The sequence below is a fragment of the Rhinatrema bivittatum genome, chromosome 14 (genome assembly GCF_901001135.1).
Source record: "Rhinatrema bivittatum chromosome 14, aRhiBiv1.1, whole genome shotgun sequence".
Classification (NCBI taxonomy): domain Eukaryota; kingdom Metazoa; phylum Chordata; class Amphibia; order Gymnophiona; family Rhinatrematidae; genus Rhinatrema; species Rhinatrema bivittatum.
This window is the reverse complement of record NC_042628.1, coordinates 2025881-2045630: the sequence shown is the minus strand read 5'-3', so window position 1 is coordinate 2045630 and position 19750 is coordinate 2025881. Positions and strand designations below refer to the sequence as shown.

The window sequence follows — 19750 nt, the reverse complement described above, 5'->3', positions numbered from 1 at the left end:
AAGACACAGCAGAACTGGAAGAGGTGCAGAGGGGGTGACAGAGATGATAAAAGGGGAGGGAACATCTCTCCTGTCATGAGAGGCTACGCAGGGCGAGAGCTCTTCAGCTGGGAAAAGACAACAGCAGAACTGGAAGAGGTGCAGAGGGGGTGACAGAGATGATAAAGGGGAGGGAACATCTCTCCTGTCATGAGAGGCTACGCAGGCGAGAGCTCTTCAGCTGGGAAAAGACACAGCAGAACTGGAAGAGGTGCAGAGGGGGTGACAGAGATGATAAAGGGGAGGGAACATCTCTCCTGTCATGAGAGGCTACGCAGGGGAGAGCTCTTCAGCTTGGAAAAGACCCAGCAGAACTGGAAGAGGTGCAGAGGGGGTGACAGAGATGATAAAGGGGAGGGAACATCTCTCCTGTCATGAGAGGCTACGCAGGCGAGAGCTCTTCAGCTGGGAAAAGACCCAGCAGAACTGGAAGAGGTGCAGAGGGGGTGACAGAGATGATAAAGGGGAGGGAACATCTCTCCTGTCATGAGAGGCCACGCAGGCGAGAGCTCTTCAGCTGGGAAAAGAGACAGCAGAACTGGAAGAGGTGCAGAGGGGGTGACAGAGATGATAAAGGGGAGGGAACATCTCTCCTGTTATGAGAGGCTACGCAGGCGAGAGCTCTTCAGCTGGGAAAATAGACAGCAGAACTGGAAGCGGTGCAGAGGGGGTGACAGAGATGATAAAGGGGAGGGAACATCTCTCCTGTCATGAGAGGCCACGCAGGCGAGGGCTCTTCAGCTGGGAAAAGACCCAGCAGAACTGGAAGAGGTGCAGAGGGGGTGACAGAGATGATAAAGGGGAGGGAACATCTCTCCTGTTATGAGAGGCTACGCAGGCGAGAGCTCTTCAGCTGGGAAAAGAGACAGCAGAACTGGAAGCGGTGCAGAGGGGGTGACAGAGATGATAAAGGGGAGGGAACATCTCTCCTGTCATGAGAGGCTACGCAGGCGAGAGCTCTTCAGCTGGGAAAAGACCCAGCAGAACTGGAAGAGGTGCAGAGGGGGTGACAGAGATGATAAAGGGGAGGGAACATCTCTCCTGTCATGAGAGGCTACGCAGGCGAGAGCTCTTCAGCTTGGAAAAGACACAGCAGAACTGGAAGAGGTGCAGAAGGGGTGACAGAGATGATAAAGGGGAGGGAACATCTCTCCTGTCATGAGAGGCTACGCAGGCAAGGGCTCTTCAGCTTGGAAAAGACACAGCAGAACTGGAAGCGGTGCAGAGGGGGTGACAGAGATGATAAAGGGGAGGGAACATCTCTCCTGTCATGAGGCTACGCAGGGGAGAGCTCTTCAGCTGGGAAAAGAGACAGCAGAACTGGAAGAGGTGCAGAGGGGGTGACAGAGATGATAAAGGGGAGGGAACATCTCTCCTGTCATGAGAGGCTACGCAGGGGAGAGCTCTTCAGCTGGGAAAAGAGACAGCAGAACTGGAAGAGGTGCAGAGGGGGTGACAGAGATGATAAAGGGGAGGGAACATCTCTCCTGTCATGAGAGGCTACACAGGCGAGAGCTCTTCAGCTGGGAAAAGACCCAGCAGAACTGGAAGAGGTGCAGAGGGGGTGACAGAGATGATAAAGGGGAGGGAACATCTCTCCTGTCATGAGAGGCTACGCAGGCGAGAGCTCTTCAGCTGGGAAAAGAGACAGCAGAACTGGAAGAGGTACAGAGGAGGTGACAGAGATGATAAAGGGGAGGGAACATCTCTCCTGTCATGAGAGGCTACGCAGGCGAGAGCTCTTCAGCTGGGAAAAGAGACAGCAGAACTGGAAGAGGTGCAGAGGGGGTGACAGAGATGATAAAGGGGAGGGAACATCTCTCCTGTCATGAGAGGCTACGCAGGCGAGAGCTCTTCAGCTGGGAAAAGAGACAGCAGAACTGGAAGAGGTGCAGAGGGGGTGACAGAGATGATAAAGGGGAGGGAACATCTCTCCTGTCATGAGAGGCTACGCAGGCGAGAGCTCTTCAGCTTGGAAAAGACCCAGCAGAACTGGAAGAGGTGCAGAGGGGGGTGACAGAGATGATAAAGGGGAGGGAACATCTCTCCTGTCATGAGAGGCTACGCAGGCGAGAGCTCTTCAGCTGGGAAAAGAGACAGCAGAACTGGAAGCGGTGCAGAGGGGGTGACAGAGATGATAAAGGGGAGGGAACATCTCTCCTGTCATGAGAGGCCACGCAGGCGAGAGTTCTTCAGCTGGGAAAAGAGACAGCAGAACTGGAAGAGGTGCAGAGGAGGTGACAGAGATGATAAAGGGGAGGGAACATCTCTCCTGTGATGAGAGGCCACGCAGGCGAGAGTTCTTCAGCTGGGAAAAGAGACAGCAGAACTGGAAGAGGTGCAGAGGGGGTGACAGAGATGATAAAGGAGAGGGAACATCTCTCCTGTGATGAGAGGCCACGCAGGCGAGAGTTCTTCAGCTGGGAAAAGAGACAGCAGAACTGGAAGAGGTGCAGAGGAGGTGACAGAGATGATAAAGGGGAGGGAACATCTCTCCTGTCATGAGAGGCCACACAGGCGAGAGCTCTTCAGCTGGGAAAAGAGACAGCAGAACTGGAAGAGGTGCAGAGGGGGTGACAGAGATGATAAAGGGGAGGGAACATCTCTCCTGTCATGAGAGGCTACGCAGGCGAGAGCTCTTCAGCTTGGAAAAGACCCAGCAGAACTGGAAGAGGTGCAGAGGGGGTGACAGAGATGATAAAGGGGAGGGAACATCTCTCCTGTCATGAGAGGCTACGCAGGCGAGAGCTCTTCAGCTGGGAAAAGAGACAGCAGAACTGGAAGCGGTGCAGAGGGGGTGACAGAGATGATAAAGGGGAGGGAACATCTCTCCTGTCATGAGAGGCCACGCAGGCGAGAGTTCTTCAGCTGGGAAAAGAGACAGCAGAACTGGAAGAGGTGCAGAGGAGGTGACAGAGATGATAAAGGGGAGGGAACATCTCTCCTGTGATGAGAGGCCACGCAGGCGAGAGTTCTTCAGCTGGGAAAAGAGACAGCAGAACTGGAAGAGGTGCAGAGGGGGTGACAGAGATGATAAAGGAGAGGGAACATCTCTCCTGTGATGAGAGGCCACGCAGGCGAGAGTTCTTCAGCTGGGAAAAGAGACAGCAGAACTGGAAGAGGTGCAGAGGAGGTGACAGAGATGATAAAGGGGAGGGAACATCTCTCCTGTCATGAGAGGCCACACAGGCGAGAGCTCGTCAGCTGGGAAAAGAGACAGCAGAACTGGAAGAGGTGCAGAGGGCGTGACAGAGATGATAAAGGGGAGGGAACATCTCTCCTGTCATGAGAGGCTACGCAGGCGAGAGCTCTTCAGCTGGGAGGGGACATGAGAGGGGTTTATAAAATCATGAGTGAGGTGGAAGGGGTAAATAAAGGATGGTTATTCACCCTCTCTAATAATACTAAACAAGGGGACCCTCCATGAAAGTAATGATCAGCAGATTCAGAACAGATCCTAGAAAGGACTTTCTCACTGTCAAGCTGTTGAATCTGTTGCATAGCGAGGTTTAAATGAGGGTTGGACTGGAGGAAAAATCCATAACACGTTATTAGCCAGAAAACTAACGAGGAGGAGGAGGACTAACCTAGTAGTTAGAGCAGGGGGCTATGAAGCAAGGTTTAAATCCCATTGCCATTCCTTATGACTTTGGGCAAGTTCTTTTACCCTCCATCATCTCAGGTACAAATTTAGGAGCTAATTTTCAAAGGAGTTACATGTGTAAATGTAACATACTATCATAGCAATTTTCAAAAGCCATTTACGCATGTAAAGTGCACTTACCCATGTAAGACCCAATTTTAAGCATGTAAATGCTTTCAAGCCCTCTGGGGCTAGGGAAATATATACAGTAGCTGAATGTAGACCCATGGCGATGGGGACAGTCAGGGGCTGAGTGAAATCACCTTTTTCCTGATGGCATTGTTTGTTTCTTGGTTTAACCAGGAAGAGAATACATAGCTTATAAGAGAATACATAGCTTATAGCTTATACATTAAGCTTATAAAATGGGAACTTGTGTGCCCCCAGTCTGAAAGTCTAATTCTAATGCTGTGATAAAACAATAGCCATAGTAGTGTGTGCCATTGCAGTAACATAATGTCCAGGGATAGAGGGTTAGGAAGGAACTAACAGCCCGGGGGATAGAGGTAGCAAAAGGATAATGGAGCAGAGCTGCTGAAGGTGGATCACACAAAGTGCCGTGTCTCTCTCATGACGTGATGCCTCTCCCTGACGTGTCTCTCTCATGACGTGATGCCTCTCCCTGACGTGTCTCTCTCATAACGTGATGCCTCTCCCTGACGTGTCTCTCTCATGACGTGATGCCTCTCCCTGACGTGATGCCTTCAGCTTTCTTCTATCCATTTTCTACATCCACGCAATCCAACTTATTGTAATTTTCCACCCTTTGTTCACTCTTCCACATTCCTCTTCTGTCTTTTGCTCTGTGTTTTTCCAATATTTGTTGTATTTTGTTAAATGTTTAAAATGGGTGCAATATTGAATGGTGTTTTATTGTATTTGTGAAATATAAATGTTGGTAATGAACAAAGTGGGGAGACCCCTGTTGAGAGAAGGGCATTTGTAGAAATATGAGGGTCCCTGCACCCTGCATGTGCGTTTGGGGAGGTTTCTGGATCATCCAGTACCTACAACTGGGGCAATTTCCACCCTCTCTCAGGTGACAAATGCTCTTCTCCTGAACTGATGGACAGACTTCACACTCCGAAAATCTGAAGAGGTTATTTACTACTTTTCTAGTGAATGCAGTGATGTGTGTTTGCAAATTTGAAGAGATACAATGCCAATTTTTGTTCTTCTTTATAAGGGACCTGCTGGGCTGTCTGGCACAGCAGGGGCTTCTTTATATTTGGCATAGCAAGGACATTTGGGGACCTGAGGAGGTGCCCAACAATAACTGCTGGGTTGTGTCTTCTTTTCACAGTCCATGTTCCGGACAAAGCGCAGTACTGTGAAAGGTTACTTCCTGGCTGGAAAGGACATGGTCTGGTGGCCTGTAAGTAACTCTCACTTTCACCAGTAAGGAGAGCCTAAGCCAACCCTCATCATAGTAAACCTGGGCACACTCAATAAATAATAATTCTAGGGTGGCCATGGAAGGGGGAGACCTGCAGCTGCAGCTTTAAACTGTGAACCAAGGAACTGAGGCTAAAGAAATGTGATAGCTGTTAGGGTCGTAATTATCGCTTTGTTCAAGTTCCACCAGTTCATTCTCGATTTGTTACTTTCTTGCTGTATTAGATTACTGATGTATATTTATTGTTGTACCATTTTTTTTCTTTGTAAATCACTTTGGGTGTGTTTTAGTACTAGAAAGACGGTCTAGAAATGTAAATGAACATACAAGCGGTGCCACCATGAATGCTGCTGCATGCAAGTTACCCAAATGCCTTCTTAGTAGCCTGATGTAGTCTTACCTGCACTGTTAGGCTTGCAACTGCTCCTCCATGGCTGTGAATAAATAATCCATGCATGCAAGCAACTCAAGCACTAATGAAAGCTAATTTACCCAGTAGCTGACTCTGAAACTTGACCTTCTTATGCTGCGTCTACTTATCAGAGCTGTGTTTCTTTATGTATTGCAGAAAAGTCTCAAACAGTATTTGATTGCAGTTCTTCTCCTCCTTGCAGGTTGGCGCCTCCTTGTTTGCAAGTAACGTGGGCAGTGGGCATTTTGTAGGCCTGGCAGGGACAGGTGCAGCCTCTGGGATTGCTGTTGCTGCCTATGAGCTGAATGTAAGTATTTCAGCTGCTCTCACATTGCCCTGCAGGGAAGGCAGGCTGTGGTAGAAGGTTCTCCCATCACTCTGACACATGCAGGTTCTGCATCACTGACTGCATTACTCCAGCACTTAGCACAGCCTGGGCTGTTTGCTGCTGTGGTAGAAGGTCCTCCCATCACTCTGACACATGCAGGTTCTGCATCACTGACTGCATTACTCCAGGACTTAGCACAGCCTGGGCTGTTTGCTGCTGTGGTAGAAGGTTCTCCCATCACTCTGACACATGCAGGTTCTGCATCACTGACTGCATTACTCCAGCACTTAGCACAGCCTGGGCTGTTTGCTGCTGTGGTAGAAGGTTCTCCCATCACTCTGACACATGCAGGTTCTGCATCACTGACTGCATTACTCCAGGACTTAGCACAGCCTGGGCTGTTTGCTGCTGTGGTAGAAGGTTCTCCCATCACTCTGACACATGCAGGTTCTGCATCACTGACTGCATTACTCCAGCACTTAGCACAGCCTGGGCTGTTTGCTGCTGTGGTAGAAGGTTCTCCCATCACTCTGACACATGCAGGTTCTGCATCACTGACTGCATTACTCCAGGACTTAGCACAGCCTGGGCTGTTTGCTGCTGTGATAGAAGGTTCTCCCATCACTCTGACACATGCAGGTTCTGCATCACTGACTGCATTACTCCAGCACTTAGCACAGCCTGGGCTGTTTGCTGCTGTGGTAGAAGGTTCTCCCATCACTCTGACACATGCAGGTTCTGCATCACTGACTGCATTACTCCAGGACTTAGCACAGCCTGGGCTGTTTGCTGCTGTGGTAGAAGGTTCTCCCATCACTCTGACACATGCAGGTTCTGCATCACTGACTGCATTACTCCAGGACTTAGCACAGCCTGGGCTATTTGCTGCTGTGGTAGAAGGTTCTCCCATCACTCTGACACATGCAGGTTCTGCATCACTGACTGCATTACTCCAGGACTTAGCACAGCCTGGGCTGTTTGCTGCTGTGGTAGAAGGTTCTCCCATCACTCTGACACATGCAGGTTCTGCATCACTGACTGCATTACTCCAGCACTTAGCACAGCCTGGGCTGTTTGCTGCTGTGGTAGAAGGTTCTCCCATCACTCTGACACATGCAGGTTCTGCATCACTGACTGCATTACTCCAGGACTTAGCACAGCCTGGGCCTGTTTGCTGCTGTGGTAGAAGGTTCTCCATCACTCTGACACATGCAGGTTCTGCATCACTGACTGCATTACTCCAGGACTTAGCACAGCCTGGGCTATTTGCTGCTGTGGTAGAAGGTTCTCCCATCACTCTGACACATGCAGGTTCTGCATCACTGACTGCATTACTCCAGCACTTAGCACAGCCTGGGCTATTTGCTCCTGTGGTAGAAGGTTCTCCCATCACTCTGACACATGCAGGTTCTGCATCACTGACTGCATTACTCCAGGACTTAGCACAGCCTGGGCTATTTGCTGCTGTGGTAGAAGGTTCTCCCATCACTCTGACACATGCAGGTTCTGCATCACTGACTGCATTACTCCAGCACTTAGCACAGCCTGGGCTGTTTGCTGCTGTGCGTTCTGGGAAAAGCTCTGCTTGGCGATGCCTCGGTTCCAGTGCTAATCTCACTGCTGTAAATAAGACAACCATAGTGCAACACGAACCCCCCCCACCCTTTCATAACACAAGGGAGGCTCCCAAGTTTTATAATAACTCATCAGATCACTTCCTGCATCTTTGTCTCTCTCCACAGGGGATGTTCTGTGTCCTGCTCCTGGGATGGCTTTTTTTACCTATTTACATCTCTTCTGGGGTAAGCAGGCAATAAAACTCAGAAAATGTACAAAGTTTTTCCATATTGATTCTTGAGGTGTAAGAAGGGATTTTCGTTGCCCTCAGATCCGGCTGCTATTGCCCACTACATTTAAACTTTGGACCCTATAAAATGTGAGGCTGTTTCTGCATCAGCGGGATACTGTGTCTCTCTTCTGTTTTGGCATTACCTCACATGATGCTTTTCCAAGAACTGGTGACCGATTGTCCCACGAAGGCAGGAGCAGGTGCCATTTTGTTACCTCACCTGTCCATGTGCACTAACCATCAACTGCGATTCCATCTCCCTACAGGTAACCACCATGCCCGAATACCTGAAGAAACGCTTTGGAGGAAAGAGGATAGGGATATTTCTGACAGTTCTCTATCTCTTCATCTACATATTCACAAAGATATCTGTAAGTGCCACCAGAAATGGCTCACAGGCAATGATTGTGTAAGTAGGTTGTGCTACCTTGCATGAATTTCCACGACCACGCAAGTCCCTTCTCCAGGCAATGATGACCGGTTGTCTCCATAAACACAACACAACACAGACAGTACCTGAGGGCAAGACTGGTCATGCACAGAGAGAGAGAAACATTGTAGTAGCAGCTGTGCCAGGTGGTGTTCTGGTGCTCTCCTGCATGAGTGCATGTCACCTCCCTCCATTTGCAAGGTGCCACACTGTGCCTGTCCCTCCAGCTTCTCATCCTCCTCCTTACATTAGCGTTGTGCACGCATTCACTCCTAAGCCATACAAGCATACAAATTCTCTCTCTTATTTCATTTTGTAAGGCACCCTAGGTAGTAATCATATACAAAGGTGAAATGTTAATAAGTAATAGCCAAATCAGACTATTTTCATCAAAAGACTAGAACCAGCCTCCCTCCCCCCATCTCCCATGAAAGTCTGCCAAACAAATGGAAACAAAGAACTGGAGATAACTCTGACCTCCCAGAGCTTTCCCATTCTCATTATAGCAGCCCTAACAACTTAGATGAGTAACTTACTCAAGGTTGTATTCAGCACCTGCTTACAAGCCATTAATGAACAGCTCTGGTTTTCAGTTTCTGTGTCAGAAATGTGCTTTCTCTGGAGATAATTAACTCTTGTAACTGACCTTTTCCATGGACTCCTTCACCTGCCCCCATCTAAAGCCATCCACTGGCCCTGAGACACCCCACTCTCCCCCTCCTCATACAGGGCAGCCAGTGGTCTTGCGTTTGGAGGTCATGTCCTCGTTTTCAGTAGAAGAGGCACATTTTGCACACGGTCCTGCAATGTATTGCTCAGAGCTTTATGACGCACCTCTCATTCCCACCCACCTGTCCCAAAATAGCATTTAAAATTTAGGATGGTTATCATAGGTGATATTGCCCCGGTATAAGTCCCTGGTGAGACCTCACTTGTACAATTCTGGAGACCGAAATCTTCAAAAGGATATAAACAGGATGGAGTCGCTGCAGAGGGAGGCTGCTAACATGGTCTGTGGTCTTCCTTCTAAAGCACATGGAGATAGACTTAAAGATCTGAACATGTACACTCTAGAGGAAAGGTGAGGTAGGGAAGATATGATAGAGATATTCATATATCTCCAAGGTTTCCATGTACAGGAGGGAGTCTTTTTCAATGGAAAGGAGGCTCCAGAACGAAAGGTCATGAGGTGAGGTTGAAAGGGGGTAGACTCAGGAATATTCTAAGGAAATATTTCTTTACAGAGAAAGTGAAAGCTGTTAATGAGCTGGGTTTGAAAAGGTTTGGACAAGTTCCTGGAAGAAAAGTTCATTAACAATTAAGGTGGAGTTGCAGAAATCCACTGCTTGTTCTTGGGATAAGCAGCCTGGGATCTGCCTAGCCCTTGGGATCCTCCCAGGTACTTGTGACCTGGATTGGCCACTGATGGAAACAGGATGCTGGGCTTGATGGACCTTTAGTCTGACCCAGTTTGGCAAACCTTATGTTCTAGTGGGTCTGGGGATCCCTGTTGGCTGTCACAGTTAGAGACTGGTTATAGGAGGAATTGTACTGTGTGGGACAGTGACAAGTATCTTTAAGTAGATTGATGCCTGATGCTTGTGCTTTTTATGGTAGAGCACTTATTGGACTGGGCTTGAATGGATGGTCCCATGGCTACAAACCCAAGTTATATTGGGCTGCTCCCAGTAAGAAGTGGAAAGTTGTTCAGTAGTAATAAACGACCTCTTGTTCAAGTTTCAGTTTGCAACCAATAAAGCTGTAACCTCTTCAGTTCCAAATGCAGTTGTGGGTAGGGGGTGGAGAGAGCAGGCATCTAGGATGGGCTTGGGAGCCCTGGAGGACAGGTACTCATATTAGGTTGCTCCTTCTATTTTCTCTCCTGAACAGGTTGACATTTATGCAGGAGCACTGTTTATCCAGCAAGCTTTACACTGGAACCTGTATGTTGCTGTGAGTGGTTTGCTTGTCATCACAGCCATCTACACTGTTGCAGGTACTGCACTTCTATTCTTCAGCAAAGCTTGAACCCTCAGTTCCTTCTCTATACAGCAAGGAAGGGACTGGCAGTGGTCATTTTTGGCCACTCTAGTTCTCCATTTTCTACATTGCCAGGCACGGCTTCCTCCTCCTTTCAGGAGCTTTCAGCTGCTGGTTTGTGAGTCCAGCCTGCATCTTATATCGTAACTTTGCTTCTGGAAAACCCTCTATTTAGTAGAATGATTGCTAGAGCACAGCAGAGAAGGGTGCGGTAAGTTTCTCTTGCTTTCTTAACCCCATCTTAGTGCATTCTGGGACTCGTCATCCAGGCTGCTGGCATTAATATTTAAAAAGGTGATAGAGCAGCTTTTAAACTAGATCATGGAAGAAAGTCGATGGTCACTTAGCAGCGCATGGTTCAGAGAGACTTACCTTCCATTTAGAATACCCTGATAGAGAGGCCACACTAAAGGTTCAGGTAGTCCAGACTGATTTAAATAAAGAATGCACAGATATGAAAGACTCCCAACTACCTGTGTCATCTGCTAATAATAGGCAGGTTGTGAATACAAATAGAAGTACAAATAAAAAGAAACCTGCTTAACAATATATGTTTACACTAAAATAAGACTGGAAAATTAGAATGCACTGCAATTAATGAAGATATAAAAGACATCTCAGAGACTTCTCGAGAGAATAACCAATGAGACACTGTGATACCAGGGTACAAATTATATTGACCAGGCTGGACAAAGGGGTGGCACTATATGTTAAGGATGACATAGGTTCAAGCAAAACAGAAGTTCTGTAGGAAATAAACTGTAGTCTGTAATCCTTATGGATAGAAATTCCAAACATGATGGGTAAAAAGCACCGTAGTGAGCAAATCCTACCACTTGCCTGCCCAGAGTGAGGACACAGATTGTAAAATGCTATTACAGTTTAGACAGGCTAATAAAACTGGGAACAGAATAATAGTGACCAGGGGCAGATTGGTCTATCGGGGGATTGGGCATCCCCCGATGGGCCGGTCGTGCTAGTCACGTGGTCTGCCGAGCGTGGCCGTGATGGAGCCGTGCTCGGCAGACCACGTGGTATCTCCTGGGCTGGCCTGGGCGGCGAATCCCTGGGCCGGTCTTCATCGGGAATCCGCCGCTGATAGTGAGAGATTTCAATTACCCCAATATTTATTGGGCAAATGTCCCATCAGGGCAAACTAGTTCTTAGATGCTGTAAGTGACTGCCTCATGTAGCATGGAACTGATGAAAGGGGAAACTATTTTAGATTTAGTTCTCAGTAGAATGCAAGACCTTGTACAAGTGGTGAAGGTGATGGACCCACTTGGCAATAGTGATTATACTGCAATTCAATTTTACATAATTACTGGAGGGCATATTCAAACTAAAACTATTGCAGTAGCATTTAACTTTTAAAAGGGAGACTGTGATAATATGAGGAAATTAGTAAATATTAAAGAGTGCTTGTTAAGGTTAAAAGTTTGCATAAGTTGCGGATGTTTTGTTTAAAAATACCATCATGGAAGTCCAGATAAAATGTGTTACATGTATTAAATAAGGTCAAAAGAAGACCAAACCACTGCCAGCATGGTTTAATGGTGAGGTGAAAGAGGCAATTATAGCTAAAGGGCATCTTTAAAAGAAATAGAAAGCAGACCCAAATGAAGAAAATAGAGAAATGCATAAGCACTGGCAAGTTTGGAGGCAAAACTGTAGTGCGACAAGTCAAGAAAGAATTTGTAAAGTTTGCCATAAAGGTAAAAATTGATAATAAATAAAATTTCAAGTGCATTCAAAGCAAAAAATCTGTGAGGGAGTTTGTTGGACCTCTAGTTGAATAAGAGGTAAAAGGGATGTTCAGGGAGGACAGGGAAATAGCAGAAAATGAATTCTTTGCCTTGGTCTTTACCAAGAAGGATGTTGGAGATATTACCCATACCAAAAGCATTTATTGATAGTAATGATTCTGAGCAACTAAAGCAAATCACTATGAAATTGCAAGATATAATAGGTCAAAATGACAAACTAAAGAGTAACAAATCACCAGAACCAGATGGTATTCATCCCAGAGTTATGAAAGAACTCAAACACATAGGGGTAGATTTTAATAAACTGCACCCACCCATGCCCGCCGAGCCGCGCAGCCTGCCTCCATTCCCTCCGAGGCCGCTCTGAAATCAGAGCGGCCTCAGAGGGAACTTTCCTTCCACCCCCACCCCCCCGCACCTTCCCCTCCCTTCCCCTACCTAATCCACTCCCCCCAGCCCTATCTAAACCCCCCCTACCTTTGTTGGCAAAGTTACGCCTGCCCGAGGCAGCTGGCCCGGCGCGCGATTCCCCAGCTCGGGAGCAGTTTCGGAGGCCTCGGCCACGCCCCTGAAACACCCCCAGGCCGGAACCACACCCGCGGCCCTGCCCCCAGATGACGCGCCGCCGCAACACGCCCCCAGGAAAGCCCCAGGACTTACGCTCGTCCGGGGGCTTGCACGCGCCGCTGAGCCTATTCAACATAGGCTCAGCGCGTGCAGGGGGAGCTTGGGGTAGGTTTTCGGGGGGTACGTGTGTATCTTACGTGCATACCCCTTTGAAAATCTGCCCCTAAATGTAAAGCCTGCTACTGGGAATCTGTAACCCATTATTTAAAATAGCCACAGTATCTGAAAACTGGAAGATAAAAAAAGGTTCCAGTGATGATCTGGGAAACCATTTAATGGTGAGCCTGACATCCGTGCTGTGCAAAATGCTAGAAGTTATTCTTAAAAATGAAATAACTGTCCATATATAGATAGATATGGTTTAATGGGAGAGAGTCAACATAGTTTTAGCAAAGGGAAGTCTTGCCTTACCAATCTATTAGATTTGTTTGAAGGTGTAAATAAATAAGTACATAAAGGAAAGATAGTTGATACAGTGTATTTGGATTTTCAGAAGGCTTTAAGGTCTCTCAAGAATCCAAATCTATAGTTACACAATGTTATATTCCACATAACAAAAGGATCCATTAGTAAACAGCTCTTTACTAGCAAAAGGATCTAGGTGTCATTGTGGACAATATGATGAAATCCTCAGCTCAGTGTGCTGCGATGATCAAAAAAGCAAACAAAATGTTAGGAATTATTAAGATAGGAATGGAGAATAAAACAGAGGATGTCATAATGTCTCTCTATCACTCCATGTCACAAGTGCACCTAGAATAGTGGAACTAGAAATGATACAGAGAAGTCCTACCAAAACATTAAATGGGATGGAACGGTTTCCCTGTGAGGAAAGGGTAAAAAGGTTAGGGCTGTTCAGACAGCTGAGGGGGATATGATAGAGGACTATAAAATCATGAGTGGAGTGGAACGAGTAAATGCAAATTGTTTGTTTATTCTTTCAAAAACATACAAAGACTCCATGAAGACACTTAATAGCATATTTTAAAAAACTCAGAGAACTAATTTCACTCAATGCAGAATTAAGCTCTGGAATTCAATGCCAGAGGATCTGGTAAAGGCAGTTAGTGTAGCTGGGTTTAAAAAAAGGTTTGGACAAATTCCTGGAGGAAAAGTCCATAAATAGTAACTAATTAGTTAATTTGGTGAAAGCCAATGCATAAGCCAAATGGGATCCTGCCAGGTTCCTATGGCCTGGATTGGCCACTGTTGGAAACAGGATGCTGGGCTTGCTGGACCCTTGGTCTGACCCAGTATGGCAGGTTCTTATGTTATAAATTAAAAAGTCATAAGACAGGAGACATTGTCCTATTGTGGATTGGTAACTGGTGAAAAGGGAACAGAGTAGAACTAAATGGCTAGGTTTCCAAATTTAATATGGACAAGTGCAAAGTGATGTACATGGGTGGGGGAGGGGGAGAATTCCCGCTACACGTACACAATCAGGCTGAGCTAAAAATGGGGTGTCCGTTTTGGGCATCTGCTTTTTTCAACACACGCCCAGCCACCTCTCCTGGGGACGTGATAGAATATTTAAATGAGGCGCTGCGCTATGAAGGAGGCACTAGGGACAAACGTGCACCCCTACAGCCTCCTTGGCAGCAGGCGCCCAGGAGAGGTGGCTGTCGGGGGTTAGGAAAATGGACGATCGTTAATCATTGTAATGAAAGGGCCCTCAGATTCCTTGTGGATAATGCTTCTAAATCCTCAGCTCAGTATCGGGTGCGGCCAAAAAAAGCAAGCAAACAGAATGCTAGGAATTATTTGGAAAGGAATGGAAAATAAAATGAAGACTATCTCAATGCCTCTGTATGGAGCCAGAATTGTGTGCTTTTCTGCTCACCCTATCCCAAAAAAGACATAGCAGAACTAGAAAAGCGGCAGAGAAAGGTGACAAAACTGTTAGAGGATGAAACCGCTCTGTTATGAAGAAAGGCTAAACAGGAGATGACTGAGAGAAGTTTATAAAATCATGAGTAAGGTGCAATGAGTAACTAGCAAACACTTATTTACTCTTTCAGACTCTTCTAGGAGTAGAGGACAGTCTATGAAACCAACAGGTTGCAGATTTCAAACAAATTAGAGGAAGTATTTTTCAGTCAGTGTCCAGTCAAGCTGTGGAATCTGTTGCCAGAGGATGTGGTCAAGGCATGTAGCACAGCGGGGTTTTAAAAAGGTTTGGAGAAGCTCCTGGAGGAGAGCACCATACACAATTATTAACCAGGTAGACTAGGGAAAGCCATTGCTTTTCTCTATTTTTTAAGGATCAGTTGGGTCCTTGTGCCCTGGACTAGCCTCAGGCAGAGACAGGATGACAGGCTTCATGCACCTTGGTCCAATCCAGCATGGTATATCTGAAGTTAACCATTTACCAAAGCAGTACTATGTAAGAAAATTCAGGGAGAGAGGTGCCAGTGAGGGGTGTGGAGTATTATAGGCTGTTCTTACTGTTCTCTCTCTGTTTTAGGTGGGCTAGCGGCAGTAATATACACAGATGCCTTGCAGACCCTGATCATGGTGATTGGAGCACTGATCCTCATGGGTTTCAGTAAGTATACCATTCTGGGTTGTTTCTCTGGCCCTGTAATACTTCACAAGGAAGACACCACCCCTCGTCCCAGCAGTCTGCAGGTTCAAAGCTGGGTTAAGCTCTTTTGCCCAGACAAATAGCTGCAGTTGAGCTGTGGAGAAAACAGACAAAATTGTAGGGAACTTGATTGATATGGCACATTTAAGACTAATCAAAGAAAATTCTTTTTCACTCAACGCACAATAAAGCTCTGGAATTTGTTGCCAGAGGATGTGGTTAGTGCAGTTAGTGTAGCTGGGTTCAAAAAAGGTTTGGATAAGTTCTTGGAGGAGAAGTTCATTAACGGCCATTAATCAAGTTGACTTAGGTTATAGCCACTGCTATTAATTGCATCAGTAGCATGGGATCTTCTTAGTGTTTGGGTAATTGCCAGGTTCTTGTGGCCTGGTTTGGCCTCTGTTGGAAACAGGATGCTGGGCTTGGTCTGACCCAGCATGGCAATTTCTTATGTTCTTAAGTTCAGTGTTTGGACTTCCTGCCTGGTGCTGCTGCTCAAGGCCCATCCACTTTGCACATTCTGCAGTCCTTACCCATTCTCCAGCTTTATCTGCTTTCTTCCTCATTTTCTTAAATAGCATTACTGTTTTTGCTGCTACCACCTCTATTCGCCCTAGTTGCTTTGCCCCCTTTTTTCCCTACCCAATATTGTTCAACTTTGTGATTTGTTCATTGTTCTCTGTAAAGCTCGTTTAGCTGCATTTTGTGTTCACTGTGAACCGACGAGATGTTCCCAAGGTTCATCGGTATATAAAAGCCTTTAAATAAAATAAATAAATATTGGGAGGCTGTTTTCTGCATTCATCATCCTTTGTTTTCAAGAAATATTTTCTTATATTACTTCTCGATCTACCTCATTTCAGCCTCATTTTGGCTCTCTTTGTTCTGCTCTAGAATATCTTTTCCTCTCAAAAAATTGATTTCCTCCTATAATTTATACCTCTGACATCTTTGAATGCATCTCTCATATCTCCCTAATCACTCCTCTAGAATATGCATATATATATATATATATATATATATATATACCAAGCATTCTCCTAACTTCAGCGTTTATGTTTATTCTAACCTATGATCCCTTTCATAGGTAACCCCCAGAGAGCAATATTAAAAACTTAGCCTTATGCCCAACACCCGTTCGTAACTCCAGCCTACATTAGGCCCCATATCTGTTACTTTATGTTGTTAACCCCTTTATTTTTATCCAAGTTCACTTTACCTGTTTATTGTAAGACATCCTCTTGTCATGGTTATTGTTTAGAATGTAAACCAACTTGATTAGTAATACTGTTACTAGAAAATCGGTATATAAAAGTGCTAAATAAATAAATAAATAAATAAATAAATATATGTCCTTCAGTTGGAACTCAAAGGTCTTATGATGCAGACTCTACACCATTTTGATAGATCACTTCTGTATTGTGTATAGTGTATCCTTATGTAGAACTGTACACAATACTCCAAATGAGCTCTCCTCCCCAGTGACTTATTCAGAAGCACTATCATCTCCAATTTTTTTATGCTAGGACTCCTTACACACTCTAGTATCTCGCTGCTTCTAGGCATTGCCTTATCGCACTTTTCGTACTTGAGATCATCAGATAAAGAAGGTAAGAACATAAGGGCTACCATGCTGAGTCAGACCATTCAATAAGAACATAAGAAAATGCCATACTGGGTCAGACCAAGGGTCCATCAAGCCCAGCATACTGTTTCCAACAGAGGCCAATCCAAGTCACAAGTACCTGGCAAGTACCCAAAAACTAAGTCTATTCCATGTAACCATTGCTAATGGCAGTGGCTATTCTGTAAGTGAACTTAATAGCAGGTAATGGACTTCTCCTCCAAGAACTTATCCAATCCTTTTTTAAACACAGCTACACTAACTGCACTAACCACATCCTCTGGCAACAAATTCCAGAGTTTAATTGTGCGCTGAGTAAAAAAGCACTTTCTCCGATTAGTTTTAAATGTGCCCCATGCTAACTTCATGGAGTGCCCCCTAGTCTTTCTACTATCCGAAAGAGTAAATAACCGATTCACATCTACCCGTTCTAGACCTCTCATGATTTTAAACATCTCTATCATATCCCCCTTCAGTCGTCTCTTCTCCAAGCTGAAAAGTCCTAACCTCTTTAGTCTTTCCTCATAGGGGAGCTGTTCCATTCCCCTTATCATTTTGGTAGCCCTTCTCTGTACCTTCTCCATCGCAATTATATCTTTTTTGAGATGCGGCGACCAGAATTGTACACAGTATTCAAGGTGTGGTCTCACCATGGAGCGATACAGAGGCATTATGACATTTTCCGTTTTATTCACCATTCCCTTTCTAATAATTCCCAACATTCTGTTTGCTTTTTTGACTGCCGCAGCACACTGCACTGACGATTTCAGTGTGTTATCCACTATGACACCTAGATCTCTTTCTTGGGTTGTAGCACCTAATATGGAACCCAACATTGTGTAATTATAGCATGGGTTATTTTTCCCTATATGCATCACCTTGCACTTATCCACATTAAATTTCTGCATCTTGTTTCTGACCCTGGCTAATTCAGGTCAAAGGTAGAATACTATAACATGACTAACAATATTAATGTATGAGAGTTGCTTACCAGCAGAGAGAGAACTGTTGTAGAATACTATAACATAACTAACAATATTAATGTGAGAGACCTGCTTACCAGCGGAGAGAGAAAGAGAACTGTTGTAAAATACTGTAACGTCACTAACAATATTAATGTGAGAGAGCTGCTTACCAGCGGGGAGAGAGAGAGAACTGTGGTAGAATACTGTAACATCACTAACAATATTAATGTGAGAGAGCTGCTTACCAGCGGGGAGAGAGAGAGAACTGTGGTAGAATACTGTAACGTCACTAACAATATTAATGTGAGAGACCTGCTTACCAGCGGAGGGAGAGAGAGAACTGTTGTAGAATACTGTAACGTCACTAACAATATTAATGTGAGAGAGCTGCTTACTAGCGGAGAGAGAAAGAACTGTTATACTATAACATGACTAAGAATATTAATGTAAGAGACCTGCTTACCAGCGGAGAGAGAAAGAGAACTGTTGTAGAATACTGAAACGTCACTAACAATATTAATGTGAGAGACCTGCTTACCAGTGGAGGGAGAGAGAGAACTGTTGTAGAATACTGTAATGTCACTAACAATATTAATGTAAGAGAGCTGCTTACCAGCAGAGAGAGAAAGAACTGTTGTAGAATACTGTAACGTCACTAACAATATTAATGTAAGAGAACTGCTTACCAGGGAGAGAGAGAGAACTGTTGTAGAATACTGTAACATCACTAACAATATTAATGTGAGAGAGCTGCTTACCAGCAGAGAGAGAGAGAACTTTTGTAGAATACTGTAACATCACTAACAATATAAATGTGAAAGAGCTGCTTACCAGGGAGAGAGAGAGAACTGTTGTAGAATACTGTAACATCAGTAACAATATTAATGTAAGAGAGCTGCTTACCAGCGGAGGGAGAGAGAACTGTTGTAGAATACTGTAACGTCACTAACAATATTAATGTAAGAGAGCTGCTTACCAGGGAGAGAGAGAGAACTGTTGTAGAATACTGAAACGTCACTAACAATATTAATGTAAGAGAGCTGCTTACCAGCGGAGAGAGAACTGTTGTAGAATACTGTAACGTCACTAACAATATTAATGTAAGAGAGCTGCTTACCAGGGAGAGAGAGAGAACTGTTGTAGAATACTGTAACAACACTAACAATATTAATGTAAGAGACCTGCTTACCAGCAGAGAGAGAACTGTTGTAGAATACTGTAATGTCACTAACAATATTAATGTAAGAGAGCTGCTTACCAGCGGAGAGAGAACTGTTGTAGAATACTGTAACGTCACTAACAATATTAATGTAAGAGAGCTGCTTACCAGGGAGAGAGAGAGAACTGTTGTAGAATACTGTAACAACACTAACAATATTAATGTAAGAGACCTGCTTACCAGCAGAGAGAGAACTGTTGTAGAATACTGTAATGTCACTAACAATATTAATGTAAGAGAGCTGCTTACCAGCGGAGAGAGAACTGTTGTAGAATACTGTAACGTCACTAACAATATTAATGTAAGGGAGCTGCTTACCAGGGAGAGAGAGAGAACTGTTGTAGAATACTGTAAGGTCACTAACAATATTAATGTAAGAGACCTGCATACCAGCAGAGAGAGAACTGTTGTAGAATACTGTAATGTCACTAACAATATTAATGTTAGAGAGCTGCTTACCAGGGAGAGAGAGAGAACTGTTGTAGAATACTGAAACATCACTAACAATATTAATGTAAGAGACCTGCTTACCAGCGGAGAGAGAACTGTTGTAGAATACTGTAACGTCACTAACATTATTAATGTGAGAGAGCTGCTTACCAGCGGAGAGAGAACTGTTGTAGAATACTGTAACATCACTAACAATATTAATGTGAGAGAGCTGCTTACCAGCGGAGAGAGAACTGTTGTAGAATACTGTAACGTCACTAACAATATTAATGTAAGAGAGCTGCTTACCAGGGAGAGAGAGAGAACTGTTGTAGAATACTGTAACAACACTAACAATATTAATGTAAGAGACCTGCTTACCAGCAGAGAGAGAAC

The 19750-nt window shown here is 45.1% G+C and overlaps 1 protein-coding gene across 3 annotated transcripts in view; it reads left to right on the top strand.

Annotated features, from left to right (window-relative positions):
- Positions 1 to 19750, top strand: part of SLC5A11 (solute carrier family 5 member 11) — a 51628-nt gene that overhangs the window by 8904 nt on the left and 22974 nt on the right. For all 3 annotated transcript variants that reach the window (XM_029576250.1, XM_029576249.1, XM_029576252.1), the window contains exons 3-8: positions 4986 to 5057; positions 5693 to 5797; positions 7561 to 7620; positions 7934 to 8038; positions 9988 to 10093; positions 14998 to 15078. In XM_029576250.1, the coding sequence (XP_029432110.1) occupies positions 4986 to 5057; positions 5693 to 5797; positions 7561 to 7620; positions 7934 to 8038; positions 9988 to 10093; positions 14998 to 15078 (529 nt within the window). The remainder of the gene's footprint in view (positions 1 to 4985; positions 5058 to 5692; positions 5798 to 7560; positions 7621 to 7933; positions 8039 to 9987; positions 10094 to 14997; positions 15079 to 19750) is intronic.